The sequence below is a fragment of the Carex rostrata genome, chromosome 31 (assembly GCF_964058835.1).
Source record: "Carex rostrata chromosome 31, lpCarRost1.2, whole genome shotgun sequence".
Taxonomy (NCBI): domain Eukaryota; kingdom Viridiplantae; phylum Streptophyta; class Magnoliopsida; order Poales; family Cyperaceae; genus Carex; species Carex rostrata.
In genome coordinates this window covers 3,370,811-3,393,329 of record NC_135948.1, presented here as the reverse complement: position 1 = coordinate 3,393,329, position 22,519 = coordinate 3,370,811, and the positions used below count along the sequence as shown (strand labels likewise).

Genomic DNA, 22,519 nt, shown 5'->3' with positions numbered 1-22,519 from the left:
GTTCTAAAGTTTTTTGCGTCGCTTAAAATTAGCTAGTCTCTAAGAAGAATTTTGTTGAACATTTTTTTTGCATGCAATAAGACAAAGTTTACAAATAAATTGGACAATAATTATGCAAAGTTAACTTCAAATCTGGTTGCTAATTTGTATATTTCACGTATAGTAAAGTAAACAAGGGAGAACTCAAGTTTTGATATCTGAAATTTCTTAGAAAAAATCAACTCAGTTTTTGAACTCCTTTACAGTAAATTAATCCTTAATTATATTTTTTTAAAATAAATTAAGTTGGTCCCTGGATTTAAGTGGCACCAAATTTGCCCCTCAATTTTTGAAAACAAGCTAATTAAGCTGACTCTTCAACTTCTCTGAAATTAATAAAATTAGTCCTTTTAACTTAATTTTTTTTTTCTAACTTGGAGGATAAATTGGATTTATATAGAAGTTTAGGAACCAACTTAGTCGTCTTTCTGAAATTCAATGACTGACTTGAATATTTACAAAAAGAAACCTAAGAGTTCGGCGCAAATATAAATTCAGGGATTAATTTGATTTTTTTGAGAAAATTCAGAGACCAAAACCTGAATTCTCCTAGTAAGGAAAATAAATGACAACATCATTATTTGTCTCTAAGAGCATGTTCATCTAATCGGAAATATTAATGTGTAAATTATAATTAATATAACAAACTTTTAATATATAAATTTTTCTAAAAAATTTCACTGTGATATTTGTAATTGATTTGCAAGATTAATTGCAGTGACCTAAATATAAAATATATTGTGAATATTAAAACAATCTTATAGATAGAAATTTAGAATGAATTTCAGAAATAAAATTACTTCCGTTAGTTGAAATATAATTAGTGAAATTGTGACGGGTCAAGTATTAAGGCCATCTTTTACATTACTTGAAAATCTCAAAATGTCACTTTATGTGTCTCAACAATTAATATATTTGGTTTAATTTTAAATTCTTACTCTAAAATTCTTTCTAAGAGGTTATAGCACTTTTTGTCAATGTTGTGAAAAATATTTATTTAGACTGATTAATTGTTGATGGTGATCAAAATGTACGTTTTTCGACTAATCGACTAATTATTTCTAATTATAATTAATTATTCTTGATTATTAATTTTCAGTTAATCACTAATTAGCAATATTCATTTTAATTTGTCCGATAAGTACATACCGTTATTTACAACACTGTTTTTTCTGTATTGATAAGGCTTTTGCCAACAAGGTATCAAGCATTCAAGCTTTTAAAAAATAAAAATAATTATAAAAAGAGTAATGAACAACACGACAAGACGCCGCCACATGTCGTCAAGTCGTTACAGAAGATCAGCATTCCATGATGGAACTCTCAATCTTTCTCTCTGACAAGCGGGCCCTACAGTTCATGAATCTTCCCCAAACATCACATGTTCTTGTTAGTGCTTCTACGAACAAAGCCAAACATCTTGGCCCCTTCCCTCTCACATGGAAGTCTCTCCTTGCACCAACAAATTAATACCAAAGAAACCTAAGAACCCACCGCAGCTAGGTCCAAGGTCAATATATTGCCAAAGTGTGGGACCCACATGTCTCTCTTTTCCCTTTCTTTTGTTGTACTTCATGTAATTTGGACAAATCTAAGTATGATTGAGCGAGTCCGCATCGTCAGCATTAATTCAAAAGAGCATCTTTTGAGTTAATACATATTGGTCGTCCGATTGTAAACGGAGCCTATCCGGCTCCCACTTAAAACAAAGGAGTTTTTAATATTAGTGTAGATTTAATTTGCATGAATATTAAAGCTAATTGGACGATGAAGATGCTTTAACTTAAAAGATTCCTTTTTGAGTTAATGCAGAGGATACGAATTCTGAGCGTAAAGCGAGCACGTGGAAATCGATCAGGCCTGATTAAAAAACTGGAGGTTTGATTATATGTATATATTTGTTTACCTTGCCGACGGGAAATATGTACTGTTATATATTTAAATATTTACCTCCCATGGTAAAGAATTTAATTAATTTTTCATATATATAATTGGAGCCATGCATGCATCCTTCAAATATTCATATAACTAACTTCTCAAAAAGAACTTAATTTTCTGAACCATGATATTATTTGTTGAGAGATTCCTAGCTGGGGCTGCCAAGGCGTGAACCATAAACCATTAATTATATACTATAGTGCTGAAAATAAACAGTTTGTCAATGGATCACGGATCCCAAACTATGTATGTATAATGTATCTATCTATATATATATCTTGAAATTTAACACTTAAGTCACTTTCCTACGAAGTCATACTAGTCATTTGGTAAAAAACAAACTAGACCTAATTAACTAATGACCCCATTCAACACTAAAATAACTCATCTTGAAGAAATAAAATTCTTTTTGTTAGACTACAAGTACCGCTCTACCAACACACATGTTTGCAACCATTGTCAAGCTATCTAGGTCAGGTGTCACCGCTGTATAATATACTAACGCTTCTAAAATTAAACTCATAGATTGGCGTACTCACTCCACCATGGAAAAACAAACATCAGAGCATTTACAAACAAACCGTAGCCATGCGGATCAACCCAACCCGCCCGAGCCAGTTCGGACCCGATGGACCCCTAAACCCGAACAAATCCTGATACTTGAATCGATCTTCAACAGCGGCATGGTGAACCCGCCAAAGGAAGAAACAGTGCGCATCAGGAAGCTTCTAGAGAAGTTTGGGGCGGTACGTGATGCCAATGTGTTCTATTGGTTTCAGAACCGTAGATCGAGGTCCCGCCGCCGCCAACGCCAACAGCAAACCGGCACCGGGCCCCAGCATGTCGGTGGTTACAATTCCATGTTTTTAACCACCTCTTCTAGGAGTTGTTCCAACAGCGGTAGCGGCAATCAGAGTCCTTATTATAATTATAATTCCAGTGTTGCTGCTGGTGCCATTACAACACCTGCTGGTGCTGTTTCTTCTTCTGCTGCTGTTAGTTCTATTAACCCTAGCATTTCGAGAAATGATGGTGGGGATGATCTCTTCGCGATATCACGTCAATTTGGACTATTGGAAAGTGAGCATAGTGGTAATTCTGCATGCTCTTCGGACTTGTCGCAATTGCACTATCAACTATCCGGTATGGACCTTGGCTGTGTAAATTTTGAAATTCTTACATAATTATGGAAATAGGAAAAAATTATGTTGACAAATGGGCAGTTTATATTAACAGAAAAAAAAAGTTTCAGCTGATTTAATTTTCCACTTTAGATAATTAAATTAATTTGCCAGAGGTCACTTAAATCAATTATCTCAAGTTTGAATATATCTCTGAAATTGAAACTTTGTAGAATTATGCTCTTTTGTTCTTGTTCGTTCAAAAAAAAAATTTAATTTTAACTAAGAACATATCTATTGATCTCCAATTTTTTTTTTTTTTTTAATTGTGAAGTTGATCATACCACATGGCACTATTATTAAATGATCCAGATGCACTCTAAGCCTAGCATCATCAAATGTATGCGTCTTGATATGTTGTTTATCCGCGCGGTATTTCACTTATTCATCTCATCAAGGTCATTTTCCTTTTCATAAGCAGTTGAGAAAATTTAAAGTTTGAAAATTTCATGATTGTGCCAATGATGGTTCCAATAGATTATAGTTAATTGTGTAAAAATGAGGTTATAATTGACCATAATTCTGAATAAAAGCTTTCTTCTAATCCTATTCTTGCATGGTGGTCAATTTTTTGCTTGCTCTTAGTTTGACTCATAAGTCATCACGACTACCCTCTTAGATTGTACTCTATCGCCATTACATTTTAGCCAACTCAGAAAATATAATCCACAGTAACCTTAAATTGTTTTTCTTAAATTGCAGGAACAATTACGGTGTTCATAAATGGGTTAGCATGGGAAGTACCTAGGGGACCTATAGACATGCGATCAATGTTTGGTCACGACGCGATGCTGGTACATTCCTCCGGAGAGCTTCTTCCTGTCAATGAGTATGGATTTCTCATGAAAGGCTTGCACCTGGGAGAGAGCTACTTTCTCGTAAGTCTCATGAATTAATTTGTCTGAATTTTCTTATATCATTCATTTTGTTTTCTCACTTTTTTGGTTATTTTTTGAAGTACATATATAATTTCGTGTTCTCTCTGTGTCATCAATGTGCTGGAACCAAGGATCTCAGAATTTTTTTATTGATTTTTCATGGCAATTTCATGACTTCAATATATATACTATCTACTATATGTTTATAAATTATAACAAAATGATTTCATCAACATGGTTATCACAAGAACACGAGATCAATTTAATAGCGATAGAGATCAGCCATAAATAAACTTTTCTTATAATATATTTGTTAGATTGGCACTTTGCCAACTAACCTTCAAAAAAAAAAAAAGAGATCAGCCATCAACCATGCATGGATAATCTTTCAAGTTTCAACATTCTCAACAAAAAAAAATTTTAAAGGTTTGGCAGTGGCTGCCAAAGGTACAACAGTTCTAGAAAATATGATAAATTTACATCCAACTATTCATTCTAGCTTGTTGCTATCATCCGCAATTTACTGGTAAAATTGCTAACAGTGTTTACTCCACATGAGAAACTCCTGCCAGATCCGATCCACAAACACCAATCGAGGCAATCTTTTGTCTATGAATATGGTTTCATTCCACTGTTTTCATATCATCCAACACCCCCAAATTGTTAATACCAGTCTGAATTGCTTCCAGTTCCACTCAACGAAATTGGTGGTAGCCATTTCGTCCCCCACCCATAAATAAATGGCAATTGTATACCTGGTAACCCTCAAATTAAACAACCACGGTAATTTTATAGACAATCTACTGGGATCAACATTATGATCTAGCATGGTATAAGTATCTGGTATATAAGGAAAATGAGATTTTATGCATGTTTTACTGTTAATTTAGCAGTAACTTCTAATGGTGTGAATTTAATGACCCTTGACGTGTTATAAAAAAAATACTTAGATTTTATGAAATGTTATTGCTCGGTAATTTGTATATAATTTAGTCCATCAAGATAACTTAAAGTTAATTGTTATTTTTGAACTGCTTTTGATTGACTTAGAAGTATATCTGTCTATAAACTTAGTTCTATTTTTTTATTTCTTTAGATTGATGGAGTAATATAGTTAAGAATATTGTCTTCATTTACCTATAAATCGTTTTGAAGGTTCGGCACAGTTCTGCTCATGCCTATATTACTTAAAACTTTCAAAATGCTTGCGCATGCTTTTGGCCTTCTCTCTTGAATGGACTAATTAATAATACTGTTCTAATATTTAATATTTCCTTGCAGGTTTCAAGGTGTGTTTAAAGAAATATCAACTCAGAAGATTTGCAGTTTATTCTCATTTTTTTAGTTTGTGTATAAACTTCCTATTGTTGATGTTTTTATGCATGCAGTGCTCAGTAACTTATCGAATTTATGGCTTGTATTAAATCGTTCGTGTGCGTGTGCGTGTTTCTATCTAAATTTGTTCACTGTAGGAGCATGAGTCTGAACTTTATTTATCTAGACTTCATGTTCATCCATACGTGTCAAATATCTTATTTTTTCGCAGGAGCATTTTCTTTATTTTAAGTTCATCAATGCAAAAATGTTATATTACTCATTTACTATCACACCCGACAATAGAGTCGACAGCCTTCCGCGCTTATGCGATTTCTAACTATCTTCTTACTAAATCATATATATATGAGGGATCCAATTACACATTTTTTTGGTTACACCGAATTACACTCTCCATTTACAAAGTTTTCAAAGTTCAAATAGTCGATTCAAACCATTCAACATAAAAAATATATTAAAATGTGCTTGCAGATCAAATTTTACATTTTTTTTGAATTTTTTTTACTATTTATTAAGTATTTAACAAAATTACTATATTCAGACCATTGAATTTTTGTACTCATCTTAATAAATAGTAAAAAAAAAATTTTAAAAATGTAAAATTTTATCTACAAGCAGATTTTAATATATCCATCATGTTGAACGATTTGGATCGACTGTTTAGACTTTAAAAATGTAGGGTGTAATCCGGTGTCACCAAAAAAGGATGTAATTGGATCCCTCCTCATCATATATATACATATACATATACATTACCAATGGCATAACTTACTTTTATTTGTGGCAAGTCCTAGTCTTCAAGTTCGACATCATATTTCTTTGTCTTGCGTTTTGTACCTGGAACACATAAAGTGGAAAGATGAGAGATTGAAAATCTCCCAGTACGGTATTATGTTTCAGTCTAGTTATTCTAAGACCCAATCAACTAAGACAAAACAACACCAAGCACGTTTATAAGAAAATAATAAAGATAATAGAATCCACAAATAACTTGCAAATTTGAAATCCAATCAAGTATCATGTAAAAAGTTCATGAAGATAATGCATTTGTCTCCTTATCTAAACATAAACCTAATTTTCCAAAATGCAATGCTCACATGTGAAGTAACATGATTATAAAATTACAAGAAATTCTCATATAGTGAAATGAATGCACAATTATTCAAAATATAGCAATTCTCAAATATGCACACTTATTCAAGTGTAGCAATTCTCAAAAACTTTTTTTGGTTTATCATGCATTGCAAGTTCTAGCACCAAGCATAAATTCGATCATACGCTATCTGAATATGGTGCCTAGACAGCTTTCGCTATGCGCTACCCAAAAATGACACCTACACAGTTAACGCTATGCGCTACCAGAACATGGCGCATACACAGCTATCGCTATGCGCTACCCGAACATGGCGCCTACACAGCTCTCGCTATGCACTACCCGAACATGGCTTCTACACAGCTCTCGCTATGCGCTACCCGAATATAGCGCCTACACAACCCTACTATGAGCTTCCTGATAGGGGTGAAATATATAGTGTTTTTCCCTACCACTTAACGTAAACTATTGTCATTTATCGAATTGCAAATGCTCTTTTTTCTATAATCATATTATTTTTGCCATTTTATTTGATTTTGTATAATGCAGATTTTCAGTGTTATTAGGGCTAAAATAGGCGTACAACAAAGCATTATGGACACTAAGTCTCAGGCATGCGGTTGCCCATCATCTACATGCGAGTGGAGGCAGACAACTGCACAGAGGTGCATTGCCAACATAGAGGAATTACGCAGCGCAGCAGTCCATGCAGATGATTTATTCCAACTGCATGCGACCCAAGCAACCGCACACGATAATTGGCAAATCAGCAGTTACAACTCTAAACTTGGCAGCCAAGTTCCACTAAGCCCACTAACACATGATGGACGAATGAGAACTCTTCTCTTTGTCTGGATAGGCCAGAGAACCTAGTAGAGTATAAATAGGACAGATCTAGATTTCTCTAGGAGAGCTTATGCAATTAGAAATTAGGATAGCCAAGTAGAAATTAGGCATAGTCACTAGGAGAAGGCACAAGAATTGAAGACGGCGCGCATGAGATAAGGGAGATTCTTTAGGTGTACTCCTTCTATCTCTCTCTTTTATCGTTTTTATTCATGTTTCTTGTATCTTTTGTTATTGAACTTGCCATGAGTGGCTAAGCAACACCTTTTTAGGGTGAAGCATCTAATCTTGAATTCTTATGATCGAGTTTAATCTAGAGGTTTATTTATATTTATCATTTACGCTTGATATGAATTCTTTATGCACTTTATTCTTTGTATTACTACCTAACTTGGTGCATTTAACCTCGATATCATGGAGATGCGCACTCCATAGTAGGTGTATAGGATTGATCAGTGGGAATATGGTACAATTATCCAAGATCCAATAAGAGAAATAGACGTACTTGTTGATCCCTTGTGATCCGACCTAAGTTAGAAACCTATTGGAATACAGATCTGCAAACGAACGTCGCGTTCTATAAACTGATAGTTGGGTAATCTTGATTATTTCAAGTACAAAAGATATAAAGGAAGGACATAATTGTGGACTTAAATCCTTCTAATCTTGGTAATTGAGACTTATCATTGATCTTTATGCAATTGATTAAGGTGAGGCAAGGGTACCATCCCCTTACAAGTCCATCTCAATTAGGGTGCTATAGCGTACTTGTGATTAGCAGAAGAATAGGATTAACAGCTCTCAAATTGCATTTGATACTAGTACATGACGCACATAGTTCTGATTAAACCGCATGCGATTCTAATTGGAGTTAGAAACCATAATTGACAGGTTTGAGCACTTGCAAACGGGTGGTGACAGCACCTCATATGTTTGCTTATTTACCCAAAACTAGATTAAATGAGTAAGAAACACTACTGCAGAAATCACTTTCTGCGACTGGTTTTCCGGTCGCAGAAAGTAAAAGCGCCGGTCGCTGATACTCATTCCGGTCGCAGAAATCTGATTACGGTCGCTAATAACCCGGTCGCAGATACTCTTTTGCTGACGTCACTGGTTGCTGAATAACGTCAGCCGGTCGCAGATACTCTTTTTTGTCGCTGTTAATTTTTGCTGACGTCAGAAAAATGTATCTGCGACGAAATAAACGGTCGCTGATAACCTTCTGTCAATTTTTTAGGTTTTTTTAGTTATTTACTTTCCCCCATTTAATTGGTACCACACGTACCAAACATTCACATCGATCAAACATAAACAACAATATCTAAACATACAAAATATAAACAACATTCAAATCAAACAAAATCGATCAAAGCAAGAGTATATTGACATAATCTTTTTATACAAAGCAAGAGTATATTGACAACATATATTTATGATAATTACACACTCTACTAGAAGAGAAGAGAATTAACACATGTCCGTTGTTTCTACCTCGTATTTTTCACAGCATAAAGCAACATCTACAAGCAAAGAAAGAAAAACTTAGGTTTGTTCATTTAATTTCATATTAATAAATTAACTTAGAAACTGAGAAAATACAATTAAATAGAATAACCTTTGAAGGGCCTTCATGCTTGTCTAGATGCCACTTCAAAGCAGCGGACCTGAATCTGTAATCCATTTAAAGAACCACCAATTTATATACCCTCTAACTGTACAACTAAGTTGTAATCTTCCTCAGATTAAGACAAGTGAGGTTGAGACACATATATAACAAAATTATAGAAAAAGGAATAAGGCCGCATTTTACACTAAAAAATTTCAGATTTGCATAGAGTCCCCCCTCTCTTAATTTATTTATCACAAGTCAAGCAATTTTCACACATTACCCCTTAATCTTATACCAAATAATGAAAAGGCCCTTATCACAACATTTACTAGTAAGCATCAGAACACACATAATCATCACAGCAAGTCATAGGGGGGTAATTAGATAGAGGGTCAATAGGTACAAGTGAAGGCATAAGACATGCAATTTTCACAACAAGGCAGCACACAAGCCCGATCAAGATCACAAGAGCATTTCAATAATTTCAAAGTAGAGCTGATATTAGGCTCTAAAATTTCAACCCATGCTGGACATTCAATCAAAACCAGAACCAACGACATTCAATCAAAACCAGAAATTACACTCAAAATCAGATACAGTAAAAGGCGCTACTATACCTTGCTACAGTAGAGGCGGCACAGGCGGAGGCGTGATCCTTCTTCTTCGCGCAGATAGAGGCAACGGTCTGGCGGCTGCTCTTTTTCGCAAAGAGGACAGGGAATGGAAGAGACGGAAAGACAGAGAGGCTAGGGTTTAGGCTGACAATGATTCCCGATGTCTGGCGAGAGCGAGAGAGCAGCTATGGCGCGGGCGGCTAGGGTTATTCGATCTGGCGGGGAGACGAATTCGAAGGCGCGCCTTTATTTTTATTTTTTTACCAAAACTTTCAGCGACCGGCGCCCACGCCGGTCGCTGTTATGGTCGCAGAAATTCGATGAAGGTTTGGTCGTCGGTTCTTTGGTTAATTTCATTTTTTTTTGAAAAAAATTTAGTTTCTGCGACCGGCGTCAGCCCCGGTCGCTGATACCGGTCGCAGTAAATATGTTTTGTTGTAGTGAAAGATAGATTGCCTTATTCATAAAAGTCCATCTTCTAAACAAAAAAAAAATATTACATTATCGTAACTGATCCTATAACCACACATCTCAAACAACCCAATTAAACAACCTAAAAGAACTAAAACCTAGACTTGATTAGTGATTAGATCTCTTAAAACACTATCAGAGTGGATCGACATTCGTAAATTCATAGGCTTGTGAATCGATTGTAAAGTAGACAATTAGGGTTATAAATATTATTAGCTCTGATTTTGACCCATCACTACCTGACTATGGCGCATACACAACCCTGTTATGTGCTACCCGAATATGGCGCCTACATAGCCCAGCTATGCGCAACCTGAATATTTCATAATCCACACGTGTTTCAATCAAATGCTTCCAATAAAATTATACCATAACTTCAGAAAATATAGTGAACTATCATATGTAACCAGATTCATTCATGTAATGCTATACTAAAACTAAATGGTTGGGCCCATTCCATTGTCTTCAACTCAATAGTCTAGTCCACTACCTGTTTGGGTACCAATACCTATGTGTGGTTTTCATTCTCCTGGTTTACACCTGACTGTCACCTGTAGATGATAATTTAAAGCACTCTTGTAATTAAGTAGAATCAGTATAATGTTTATTTGATATAATAACAATGCCTCCATGGTTTATGATTGAACATATTATTGGAGTAACTAAAAACTTGATTGGGAATTCAGGATTATTCTTTTAGGAAGCATCTTGATTGGTGGTGGATGTGTTCCAAAGGAGCAAGCGACAACAGCTGATTTGATGAACATGGTGAATGAATATCAAAAGGCATGCCTTTCGACCCGTCTCAAGATCCCAATGATTCATGGCATTGATGCAGTTCATGGGCATAATAATGTGTACAATGCCACAATTTTCTCTCTCGATGTTGGCCTCAGTGCTACAAGGCAAGTATATTGTGGAATGTTAGCTTATTTTTTTTCTTGAATTAGCCTCACCACTGATTAGACTAGAATGTGTAAGTCATAATGTTGCAATTTGTAGGTCATTATTACTATTTTATTCTTATAAATTCTATATTTTGGTTTTTTTTAAGGTGATTTTGTTTAACTATTTTTCCAATAAAAATTGTCGAGAGAGAGGGCTTTTTCATCCTGGAGAGGAGAGAGAGTGGAAGAGAGGGGTATCGGTGTTGGGTTTGTACCAGTTAGGAAAAAAATATCGCTGACGTGGCATTTTGAAATTAAGTTTGAAATTGCATGGAGGTAGGAGTTATGAAATTAAGTTTAAAATTATACCTTGACAACTATTTGCATGCAATTGCATGAATGGATAAGACTCTAAGAATGTTCAAGTAACCCAATTACCTCTTAAGATTTTTCAATGAAGAAATGAAAGAAACGTTTGTCCTGTATAGGTTTGAGTACTTATACAACATTTCCCCTGATCTAATGGAGCGTTATCTTATTATTTAGTTCTGACATAACGAATTGCAATTAATCTTTAATGTAATCGAACAACAGACGTTAGTTGAAAGGAACAAAAAAAGAGAGAAAAACAGAAGTACAACAACACAGAAACAATGATGTAGAGTTTATGAGGTTTTGGGCCATAGCGTCACTCAATCTAACAAGGCTACTCTCTGACCAGTGTATATTCTGGCCCACAGTAAAGCAGTTTTGGAACTATCATTTTTTTAACTCGATTTGTTGTTAGGCTAGTCAGAATTATTTATCTAGACATATTTATTTAAAAATGCATCCGTGAATTTTGTGTTTATTGGTCTAAATTAATGATGGCCTTCTCCACAGAAAATAGTTTATTGAGAACTTGAGAAGTGATATTTTGGCACATGCTAAGCTCATGTATTATCCAAAGTACAAACAAAATCATAACTTTTGTATTTTTTTTTTCTTTTTTACGGTAAGCAAGCCATAATTCATTTATAAATTAAGAACCGTACATAGATTGTTATGTCCTTCTAATGCATGACTTGATAAATCTATAAATCCCATAAAAAGTAATAATGTCAACTAATACATGACTTGATAATTCTAAAAACCCCATAAAAAGTAATTATAATGCTAAGAAGTTAATTCTAGAGCGAACTATTCATCAAATCTTCCGGAGAAAATCATAATCATGCTTGATTAACGCCCTTGGGCTTGCCATTAGCCATCTCGACCGCACCGACATGAACGTCCTCGTCAGCAATGAACCTGCCCCAGAACCAATGCGCCTTCCAGACAAGAACCATCTCCTCAATCGGCACATTCTTTGTCTCGGGCAACAGAAAAGCAATGAAGGCAGTCATTATGACAACCCATCCAGCGAAGAAGTAGAACAAGCCGAACTTCAAGTGGCAGAGCATGGCAAGGAAAGCCTGAGCAATGCCGAAGGTGAAGAGCATGTTGACTGATACATTGATTGCTTGTCCGGCTGATCGAATCTCAAGAGGGAAGATTTCACTCGGGACCAACCATCCAAGTGGGCCCCATGACCAGGCAAAGCCGGCCACGTAGATGCAGATGAAGAGCACTAGAAAAACTGCGTACACCTTGGGAATTTCTCCCACACCACTTGTCCCGAACTTGATGGCAATCATAGTCCCCACAATTAGCTATCAATTACAAATTAAACAAAATTAATAAAATTCAGTAGTTTTTTTCTAGTAAAGGTTAGAGGTCAAGCCAATCAACTTTTTAATGTCCTTGTTATTACAACAAAGGATTTCCCTCATCCAGATTTCGAACTCATGACCTCTCACATAGAGACTATATGCCTTTGCCACTAGATCAAAGTCTAGTTCTTAATAAAACTCAGTAGTTAATTAGAATTCTTGTAAATAGCACTTGTAAATACTCTCAAGTACCTGGCATATAAGCATCTGAGTACCACCTTGCAAGAAGAGAGCGCGGCGACCAACCTTGTCAACTGTAAAGATGGAGACAAATGTCGCGCAGACATTAACAAGCCCTATGATCACCGCAGAAAGCAGGGATGCGTTGTTGCCAAATCCAATGGTCTTGAAGAGAACTGGTGCATAGAACTCGATGACATTGATGCCGGTAAGTTGTTGAAAGAGTGGAATCATTATGGCCATTGTCAACTGTGCTCGGTACTTGCGCTTGAGTATGTTAGACCATGGATGTGTGATCTTCTTTGACTCCTGGCTTGCAACAACAAGGTCATCATACTCTTCTTTTACATCATCAGTGCCACGGATCCGACGCAACATCTTTAGTGCAGCCTCGGGTTGTCCACGGTCGACTAAAGAGTTAGGAGTATCAGGGAGGAAGAGAGAGCCGATGCTGATGATGGCGGCAGGGAGAGCTGCCAAACCCAGACTTACACGCCAACCCCAACCGCCTTCAATCTTGTTTGCACCATAGTTCACCAAGTTTGCACACAGGATGCCGATTGTTATCATGAGCTGGAAGCACATGTTGAGCATGCCGCGGAACCGTGCCGGGGCCATCTCAGACAGGTACACTGGTACTGACTGTAATGCAAATAGGATAAAGTTAATATGACAAAACTTCATCAGATGAACAAAGACCATGTTTCACTTATGCGGTGTATCAGTTAGAAAAATCAAGAAAAACACACTGATATGTATACATTTTATCACCGGACACGTCCGCTCATACTTTTAGCTAGCTAGGGTGTCAATGGGTACAAAACGGACCCGGTGGAAGACTTTTTGTACCCTTACCCGTTATGTTAAAAAATTGTCCCTAACTGTACCCAATAAGCTAAACGGAAAAAAAATTACTCATATCCATCTTATCGAATACGATATGGGTCGGATAAATGAATACGAGGGTACATTCAATAAAACTATATCATATCATTCATCATTTCTCTATAAATATATATCTATATATATAATTTTATAAATTTTATTATTAATAATTATCGTAAGAAATAGTCTTTATCCGTACTCTTAACCGTTATGTTAATGAAAAAAACTTAATTTACACTTACCCATACCCAATAATCTAAAAAAAAAAATAACCTTACCGAATATGGTACGGATCGGATTGTTATACTAAATGCACATCTAATTGCACAAAAACTGAAATTAAATTGCAATTGAAAGTAAATAGATGAGTTTAGAGAAATTTGACACGCGAGATGTTAACGGAGTTCGGTAAAACAAATGCCTACGTCTCCGGGGCTTCGCAACCTCAAGTGGTTACAAATTAAAAAAAATATTACAAATTAAATTCTTGATAAATATCTTCATTATTTTTTCAGTTCAAGCATTCTATATTGCAATTCCAATTCGGCTTGAATCTACATAATTCTAAAATAGAAGAAATCGTAAAATTCAATAATTGTATATTTTGCAAATTAGTCAAATAGACGAAAAAGATTATTATTCGAACAACAAGGATAAACCGATAAACGGATAAACGGATAAAAGAGTATCATTAAGACCCCTACTTTTAGCAAAATAAAATAAATAAATATAAACAACAGAAGCTTTGAATTACCTGGTTAGCGAATCCAACACCAATACCCAAAAGAATACGTCCAATAATCAGCATGGCGACATTTTTAGCAGCACCATTAATGGCAGCACCAAGTAAAAACACGATGCCTCCAGTGAGCATGGAGACTTTCCTACCCAGCAATTTGGTAACAGTCGATGCAAGGATTGATGCTAGAAGAGCAGCCAGGTAAAGAGACGATGTGAAAACTGTCAGCAGTTGGCTGTCAAACTTGCAGTACTGGTTTGTGCTTGTGTCTTCTATTTCTTGATGATACACGGAGGGGAAAAACTTCTCCAGAAATGAGTCCATAGATGTTACACCACCTGCAAATAATTAAATTAATCAAAATTTGGAAAACAATAAAGGAATCAATCATGTAATATAATATTGGAATTCTGTTATTGTGGGCATATATTTACCTGAAATGCCAATGTCGTAGCCAAAAATCAGACCGCCCGTGGCTGCGATAATGCATGTGAATAAGACGTACGCAGTTAACTTGCCAGGATAGTCCTTTGAAACAAAACGGCTAGTAGGGATTCCTCCTGCCATTTTGCAAGAGAAAGATGAAATCTAGAGTTTTGAATGTCTGAGGGAGTAGGAGGAGAAAGAAAAAATGGAGGGGAATGCTTCTTACGATGGAGAAGAGACCTTTTATATCAAGAGTACTTATCTCTATATTTAGAGAACTTGACTATAATCGGTGATCCAAATAAAAAAGGCTTCGCTTTTTTAAAACATCGATCCCATTATAATCAAGTTCTAGAAAGAGCTAATTCCGCTCTGCTGGAAATAGTGTGCAAAGCAAATATGTTCCTGTTTGTTGCAATACAGATTCTTATTTTTGGCTGTATCTAATTCTAAGCTAAGGTGGGTATTGTAAATAGATATGATACGTTTCTTCTCTTGGAACTTTTTCTGGCAGAATGATATAAATAAAAAGACAATGCTAATTAGTATTTTTGCTAGAGCTTTTTAAAGTGCCTACCTAGTACACTAATTTATCTGGCCTTAATTAGTGCAAGTTCGAGGGGTCGTAATTAGTACATGGGTTAGATAATAGATCTCAGAATTTGGTTTGTAAAAAGAGGCTCGTATGTACAAAAATAGAAGTTGCAATATAAGTCCTCTCCCTAATCTAAATATTGACGTGTTTGTCAAAAAATAGCTCCTAGTAGCAATTTTTGATAGCAAGACATTGAAAGTGTGATTATAATTAGTGCAGTCGTATGTATATATCATTTTCTAGTATTGACATGTTGTGTAAAACATGACTTTTTTTTTTTTTAGGAGAAGTAAAACAAGACTGTTATAAAACTTAGCTGTGCACTCGTCAGGAGCATAGCACACAATAGGCTACAGAATAAGCAGCAGTCAAGTGCCTATGTTGTCGAATAGGAATTCACATCCTCTGAGATATCTCATATTTTGCGTGACTTTTTGGAGAATTTCAATCGTTCAAATATGTTATGCACGAATCTCGAAGCTCAAATAATACTGGCCCCTGCGGTTTCCCCGAATAGGCACCGGACACGTCGGTCACGCAAAATGTGAGATATCTCAGAGGATACACACTCATCGAATAGAAGGGACCATTCGGGTTTAAATATTGACAGGCTGGGCCCAATTGAAGAGCTAGAAGAAAATGAATTAAAGATGGTAACCAGTGAAGGGTGCACTTTTGAGTCCAGTGCTGACAATAGGCCCGGGAATAATTGACCTGATAATGTGGTAGTCTGTAATTGTTTTCCTTGATTGTATAAATTGTGAAATCGTTGTAAAAATTGATAGATTATTAATAAAATTGAACCGTTCTATCGTACACTTTAACAAATTTATCCCTCATTATCTCCAATTTTACCGATTTCTGTCTCATTCCTTCAACTGATCTGGTAATCGTGAATCAAGGTAATTAATGGAATTCTCTCAAATTAGTTTTCTTGTAATATCTTTTCAATCCAGTGAGAATATTACAGGTCAGATAAATTTACATGTTCATTAATCTAACATGCTCTGAGCTCTAGAAAGCAGTTTTTCAGATTATCAGGAAAATAAATAAATAAAGTCAAAAGGCATGGTCCAAATTCTATTTCGTCCGTGTCTCCCTCTTATTATACTTTATCAGATATTCAGAATCATCCTTTTTTCTTCCTCTTATTGTACTGGTACAGGAGCCAACAACAGAACCATTCATCCCAAGTTCACTGCTTACTTGATTCGAGTAGATTTCAGTGCATAGACCAATGAACACGTATAACTTTTGTTTCATTAAGCATGATCAGCACTGGAAGATAATAGCATGTGCCGTGCCAAGATTATCAATTACAGTGTTGGTCATCAGATGACAATCCTAATACAAAGTAGTGCATACTCCACTAGAGGTATTTTTTCAGGTGAAAAGGTAATGTCTCCCGGGCTACATTTTCTTGAAAATCCCGCGTATAAAAATCTTCTTTTTTTAGCTTAGTTCCGACGCGCTTTCAACTGCCGGTAACGGAAGAAGTACTTTTTCGGCCACGCGCTTTCAACTGCCATAATTTCAAGTACAATATGTATGTTCACATAATTATATTTGTATGTTCACAGGATAATATGTGTATGTTCACATGATAATATTTGCATGTTAATAGGATAATATGTGTATGTTCACAGGATAATATTTTGTATGTTCACAGAATAATGTGTATATTCACATAAGGTGGTTCCCAGTTTAATTGCCGATTGTACTTTGTTCGTTGACCACGCGTTTCATCTGAGACCACGCGGTTTCATCTGCAGAACATCAATTGAACTTGTTTGTATGATTGTTTTCATAGTATTACCGAATCTAATGAACTTGTTTATAAGATTAGTGTAAAAAGTCCGGTGATTTTCGGGGAATTGAGGGCCAGGGACTGTTAGGTGCTTCCTTTTTTCAGTTCCAAAAATGTCCTTTTGTTTTGTTACATTTTGGGGAAATGTCAATGATTTGTCCATATAATAGTAAAGGTTCTTTTTTTTTATTGTGGCAAACTGGCAATTATGGTAGATCTGGTATAATGATTACGTAAACATGTTTTAAAACTTATGTATTATTTTTTAAACTTGATTCTTTCATTGCGGAGACACCAAAAAAGAAAAAGAAGAATGCTTCAGTACATGCCTCTTCAATATACAGTTGCTAAATCTGTATATATAACACAACAGAGCATACAATCTTCTAATTTTTGGTACTTCTCTGTTCAATTATCAGTTCTTCATGTTCCAGTCGTGCAGTATTTCTCATATTTTAAAAGTGCCTCTTTTACATTCTTAAACTTATCCTAATATGCAAACAATTTGTCTTTCCAAAAAAAAAAAAAAAAATTAATTTCTTCTGCAGAACTGCTATATATAATGTAGTTAAATTTTAGATCCCCCAAAGCAATCTTGCTACTTGAATGCAATTCGCATTACCATGACATTTTCAATATCCCAAACAGGCATACCATATATTTGTACAACTATTCTGACACTTTTTTAGTAAAACATCAGTAAAAGGCCCAATTGTATATGCATATAGTATTTGACAGAATGCTTTAAAAATCAAATAGAATACATTCAACATCACATTAAATACTCTTTGGTGATAAAAATGCTTGATCCCCAGTGCTAATGGCAAATATCAGTTACCATTTTGTATGATAGAGCTAAATCATCTTTGCATACGACTTTAGCAAGAGGTGCATGTAGTTGCTTAGGTGCCATTGATGATTTGCATGCCTATCTGGTTGTTCCTCAATATGGCTTGTCAAAACATGGAAGTAGATAGAATCAATCTCAACTTAACTACAACTTGACAATTATACACATCATGTTTACAATTTCAATTCAGAATATGCTCCTGCACCTCTTTGACGAGTTAGGCTAATATGACACTAGTGTTATTTAGTTTGATATAACACTAGTGTCATATTAGCCTAACTCCTCTTTGACATGTTAGAGGTCTTGTACTCCTGAGATACAACCCAAGGGTGCTATCTTCTGTTTCTAAGCTTGTACCTCATGATAATTATAGGCTGAAGAGGTTATTAATTAATTCATTTTTTAATTAGTTCAGATGTGTCTTTTCACAAAAGCTTGATTTCAATCCTTTGCAAGAGGTCATTATAACAAAACAAGAATAATATCACGGTTCCCATGAACAGCTGATTGCTCTCATAATCACATATATGAATACTGTTGATTGAAGTACTAAATAAATCATTGTTGCCACCTAAGTGCCAAATTTGTATATTTTGTCATAAATACTTCAACAGTTCAGCATCAATTACTGTCTGTACAACTTTACTGGCAAGACAATAAAGCAGGAAGGAGACAAAACACCTGACGTGTATCAATTACCAATGCCAATAAAGTTCGGAATTTACTGGCAGAGACATTCAGTACGAAACTTAACACAAGTTGTTTATGACAAAAGAACTTGAAATAAGACGGCCCAACTAGTGAGGAATTTTAGAAAATAGACGGCCCATAACTTGAAATAAATCAGATCACTAGCCCATGCCAGAGGAAAACAAATTTTTCCAAAGGGAAATTAGATGTTATCTTGCGAGGAGTTAGATCAATGGCTATGATGTTTTTACTGAAGCCTACTGATTTTAAAACAGTAAACAACAGTTGAATTCTTTGTCATTAACTGTTTTGATCCAAGGTCAACCAACGAAGGGCTTGAAGTCGGTACTCCAGTATAAATATTTGATATGATATTTTGTTTCAATTCAAGAAAAAATAATGTGAAACATAGATGCGAAAGGATAAACCCAAATTTAGCATATGCCACTTGAAGCAGAGAAAAGAAGAATAACATAAACTTACAAGAATAAGGTCCGAATTAAAAATAAGTGTTATTAGTACTTACTAGCAAGTTCAATACAAAAACTTCACATGAAAAGAAAAAAAAAACAGAGAAAAAGAGGAAGAAAAATGCTAATTGAGTATACTATCTTCGTGTCTCTCACTACAACACAATTGAACTACATGACAAGTAAATACCTCATCTTCATCTATTTACAAGATCAGCTTCCTTCTTTGGGACCATTTCGTGCTCAAGTTGAAATACAAACCCTGAGAAATAATATCATTAAATATCCATCCCTCAAAAACTAGGGATTTGAGGAACTGACATGATATTTGAACTTCATTCCAGGAAAAAATATGAAACAACAATGAACCACCAAAAATGCCCTTATTCACGTTCTTTCCTGAAACAATCGGGATCGCGACAATGCAGCTGGATTTGCATGTAAAACTGGACCCGAATCAGTGACCTGACACATGCCCTTCTCTTTAGCTCCAAAAGACTTAAAAATGCTCCCATCATCAGGCTTAATCCCTAATGTGGCCCAAATGGAACTCTTAGCAGCCTCATCAGGGTCAACTATTCTAAGTGTTTTCGGGGCCCACAAATTATTTTTCTCCATCATTTCTAATTTTTCATCACTTTGTGTAGCGGGTTCTCTTGAGTGCTTACCTAATGTAGCAGACCCATTAACTGAACTACTACTGTTACTGATAGGCGCAGAAGGCAAAACCATGCCATTTGTGAATGCAGTCCACGGCAAATTCCATGGACCAGGTCCACTAGGCCAGCCCCAGAAAGAGGCTGGCACAAAAGGGAAAGGGACCGGGCCCCATGGGTACATGAGAGCAGGTCCTGGGTAACATGGCATAGGTGGGACACTGCTCCCATCATTGAACCCATTTGCAGCGTTCTTCTCGCCCGTAGCTACACATGTGTTTAACTTGTTTTCCACACCAATGGAAGAGGCACAAGGCTGTTCGTCCATGACAAGATCGGTACTCTTTCTCTCTTCCTCAATATTAAACACCGTAGCTGTAGACTCGCAAAGTGGCACTTCACTGCCAAATTTCAGGACAGTACCGACACCAGTACCAATACTCGCATCAGTGCCAATCATTGTTGTGGGCCCCACCAGAGGAATACCTTGCTGATGCATCAAGGCCTCTGAAGACATCATAATGTGGCGGTAATGTGAGCTTGGATGCTTGTTCTTGCGGCGACCAGCCCCCACTGGTACATTTCGCATTGTACCACCAGCCGTCCAGTACCTCTGACAGTTTTTGCAAAAGTGCCTTGGCTGGTTAACATTGTAGTTATTATAGTAACAGAATTTGGTATCCATGCTGTTGCAACGGGGGCAAGGGATGATCTTATCGGGTTTCTTAAGGGCCTTTTCCGGGTCAGGTTTAACCTCTTGTGATTTTGACTCTGTCAAGTTTGGGGCGGCGTTGTTTGTGGTTTCCGAAACTTCTTCTTTGACATGTTCATTTTTGTTGTTTGACGTCGAAGGAATGGGAGACGTTGGATCAGCATCTTCTGATATGTCGGGTTTATCAGAGTTTGAGGAGTTGGTCCTCGCATCCTTTGTTTGTTTGCATGAAACCTGAAATGGAGTTAAATGATAGAAGTTAGTAACTTACTAGAAAAAGTATTGACCTCGGAACAATGAAAAGAAAAAACTCCAATTAAAAGTTAGGCTGAGAATTCATACTAAGTAGTATTTACCATTCCAAAAATAAATAAACGGCTTTCCGAGGCTCTTTTTAAAAACAAATTAGCAACCAACTAAGCACAAGGATGGATTTTATCATATTAACCCAAAACAAACGGATCAAAATGTTCAGATGAAATTGGAAACAATTAGTTACCACTGGCAGTTCTTCTCCCAGTAATACATTTATGACTAAAACAGTGAATATTATATTTACCACTGGCAGTTCTTCTCCCAGTAATACCTTTCTGACTAAAACAGTGAATATTAGATTTCCAAAAAATGGTAAATTAACTGAAAAAGAATTATGAGACAATTAAAGTTATAAAATAAAATATAAAGTCTTGTAGACTATGAATCTAGAACCGATTAACAATAGAATAAACACGGAAAGCTAGAAAATACATAAATTAGGAGTACAGAACCTTTTTGGGTACTGACAATGCTACTACCGAAAGGCATTTTAAAGTAAGAAGTTATGTAGGAAGAAAGCGACAAGTACTGAATTGAAGTATTAACCAACCCCTAGATTTATCCCCTAATTCTAGTATTGATCTTACCTTTTTGTTTATTCAATATGAATTCTAAATCCACCACCTATTTTACCATTAACTCCAATATATACAAAATAAAGAAAACACTTTTTAACACGTTAAACAGTTGGTCAATTTTTTGTTAAACTGTAAGAAAATTGTTTCAGAAGGGCAAATCCCAACAACAAAATCACCCACCCACCCACCCACACACCACACACACAAACATAAACATAAACACAGAGAGAAAGAAAACCCAACAAAGTTTTATTAAACAAATTATAGTAACTTTCCAAGAGTATATTCAAAGAATCTGACAAAATTACTCCTCGCAAACGCCATAGACGCTTCTGTTCAAATTGAAAACTTCGAGCATACTATCAATCTATTACCTTTTCAAAAAAAGTTTGAAAATTTTGGAACATGATTACATACACCCACCCAACCTTCTCTACAAAGGAAAAGAAACAAATACTCTACCAGAATATACAGAGAATAAGATAAGTTGTCACCTTCTCCGGTTCACTGGAGAGTTCCGGTTCAGTCGGATTAGGCTGGACCTCGTGGAGAGGTATCGTCCGTCCAAAAAGCTTTATCGCCGGATCCTTGCTCAGCTCAGGCATTTCCCAGCCGTATGATCTCCGTTGTGATAGTTGTGAGAGTATCAGGTCGCATGCCCGCTGCTCCGTGAGCATTAAGAGAGAGAGGAGGAGATGAGATGAATGAAGTAAACAAATGGGGAAAAGAGACAGAATGGAACAATATATAATTCTGAATTGAAGGGAAAAAAATCCAAAAAGGTTTTGACAGTGGATCGGTTACCGGGAACTGCCGGTAGAATGGTTGAGTGGGACTGACAGGTGCCAGCTGGCGGCCGAATCAGCGAGAGAGAGAATTGTGAGCCACGAGTTAATAGGATTCGTATCGGAGGTGACGCCAGACCACCCTGTGTGGACAAAATCTAAAGACCACATTTTCAAAAATACTCT

General features: G+C 36.0%; 3 protein-coding genes across 3 annotated transcripts; 1 reads left to right on the top strand and 2 right to left on the bottom strand.

The window, feature by feature from the left end:
- The first annotated feature begins 2,426 nt into the window (after positions 1-2,426).
- Positions 2,427-4,054, top strand: LOC144547428 (WUSCHEL-related homeobox 11-like). Its single transcript, XM_078296081.1, has 2 exons — positions 2,427-3,120; positions 3,861-4,054. Exons 1-2 carry the CDS (start codon positions 2,523-2,525, stop codon positions 4,052-4,054), a joined length of 792 nt encoding a protein of 263 aa, XP_078152207.1. The 5' UTR covers positions 2,427-2,522.
- A 7,807-nt stretch (positions 4,055-11,861) lies between these two features.
- Positions 11,862-15,176, bottom strand: LOC144547427 (sugar transport protein MST3-like). The gene is made up of 4 exons (XM_078296080.1): positions 14,884-15,176; positions 14,465-14,787; positions 12,838-13,467; positions 11,862-12,585 (listed from the first exon to the last, which is right to left on the bottom strand). The coding sequence occupies exons 1-4, from the start codon at positions 15,014-15,016 to the stop codon at positions 12,106-12,108; spliced, it is 1,566 nt and encodes a 521-aa protein (XP_078152206.1). The 5' UTR covers positions 15,017-15,176; the 3' UTR covers positions 11,862-12,105.
- A 4,120-nt stretch (positions 15,177-19,296) lies between these two features.
- On the bottom strand, positions 19,297-22,269 carry LOC144547425 (cyclic dof factor 1-like). Its single transcript, XM_078296078.1, has 2 exons — positions 22,043-22,269; positions 19,297-20,889 (listed from the first exon to the last, which is right to left on the bottom strand). Exons 1-2 carry the CDS (start codon positions 22,223-22,225, stop codon positions 19,675-19,677), a joined length of 1,398 nt encoding a protein of 465 aa, XP_078152204.1. The 5' UTR covers positions 22,226-22,269; the 3' UTR covers positions 19,297-19,674.
- Positions 22,270-22,519: the final 250 nt, after the last annotated feature.

Bases quoted from the DNA above. Each gene is read 5' to 3' on its own strand.
- LOC144547427 (XM_078296080.1), bottom strand. From the start codon at position 15,016: ATGGCAGGAGGAATCCCTACTAGCCGTTTTGTTTCAAAGGACTATCCT. The intron at 14,788-14,883 runs GTAAATATATGC...AATTATTTGCAG, and splicing joins CTACGACATTGGCATTTCAG to GTGGTGTAACATCTATGGAC. The intron at 12,586-12,837 runs GTACTTGAGAGT...TGTAATTGATAG, and splicing joins CTCAGATGCTTATATGCCAG to CTAATTGTGGGGACTATGAT.
- LOC144547428 (XM_078296081.1), top strand. From the start codon at position 2,523: ATGGAAAAACAAACATCAGAGCATTTACAAACAAACCGTAGCCATGCG. The intron at 3,121-3,860 runs GTATGGACCTTG...CTTAAATTGCAG, and splicing joins ATTGCACTATCAACTATCCG to GAACAATTACGGTGTTCATA.
- LOC144547425 (XM_078296078.1), bottom strand. From the start codon at position 22,225: ATGCTCACGGAGCAGCGGGCATGCGACCTGATACTCTCACAACTATCA. The intron at 20,890-22,042 runs GTGACAACTTAT...ACTCCATTTCAG, and splicing joins TCTCCAGTGAACCGGAGAAG to GTTTCATGCAAACAAACAAA.